The following is an 833-nucleotide window of genomic DNA, read 5'->3' on the forward strand; positions in this document are numbered from 1 at the left end:
GTCTGGGGACCTGGGGTAAAGCTGTCGTTTCCGTAGGGAGCTGGGGCCTCACAGTCAGTGGTTTGCGGAGCCTCCTGGCTGGTGGGTGGCCAGGGAACCCCTGGGCTTAGTTGTCCGCCAGCCGGGCCTCCGCGTGGCTGTGTTTCTGGGGGACAGTCTGGTGAGCGCCTCTCCGTCCTGGTGCGTGTGGCTGAGCAGGAGGGCTCCTCCCGCCGGCCCCCCTTCGCCCTGAAAGGGCTGTTGTCTCTGTGCCAGGCCCTGATCGCTGAGGAGACCAGCAGCCGGCTGGCCGCGCAGGAGGAGGAGCCCGAGAAGTTCCGAGAGGCCTTGGTCAAGTTTGAGTCCAGGTTCCAGCTCCCGGAGGCAGAGAAGCTGGTCACCTACTACTCGTGCTGCTGCTGGAAGGGCCGGGTGCCCCGCCAGGGCTGGCTCTACCTCAGCGCCCACCACCTCTGCTTCTACTCCTGCTTCCTGGGCAAGGAGCGTAAGTGCCAGGCCGGGGCGCTGGTCCCCAATGAGTCATTAACGAGGAGTCCGACACAGCACACTTCAGTCAGTAGTTGAGATGATAACAGTGAGATTTGATTAATTTTCAAATAACTTCTGCGAAAAATATTTAATGACATTTACTACTTAATGATGTCACCAGGAAGGGATTCGACTTTGGGAGCACCGTGTGCTCTCCTGCCTTGGGGCTCAGCTCACGGAGCCTCGGAGGGGCTTTGCTTTGCACGCAGCTGTCCCCGCCGGCCCCGTGGTGCTCACGGAGGCGAACACGCTGCTGCCCGCAGCCCCGGGCCATTCAGAAGCTCGGCCCTGAGGTCTGCAGGTCG

At 61.7% G+C, this 833-nt stretch overlaps 1 protein-coding gene across 1 annotated transcript in view; it reads left to right on the forward strand.

Moving 5' to 3' along the window:
* TBC1D8 (TBC1 domain family, member 8 (with GRAM domain)) overlaps positions 1-833 on the forward strand; it is a 101942-nt gene that overhangs the window by 53026 nt on the left and 48083 nt on the right. Inside the window, exon 4 of the mRNA XM_014533133.1 lies at positions 256-484. Within this exon, the coding sequence (XP_014388619.1) occupies positions 256-484 (229 nt within the window). The remainder of the gene's footprint in view (positions 1-255; positions 485-833) is intronic.

Source organism: Myotis brandtii, unplaced genomic scaffold (assembly GCF_000412655.1).
Source record: "Myotis brandtii unplaced genomic scaffold, ASM41265v1 scaffold1213, whole genome shotgun sequence".
In the NCBI taxonomy this organism is placed as follows: domain Eukaryota; kingdom Metazoa; phylum Chordata; class Mammalia; order Chiroptera; family Vespertilionidae; genus Myotis; species Myotis brandtii.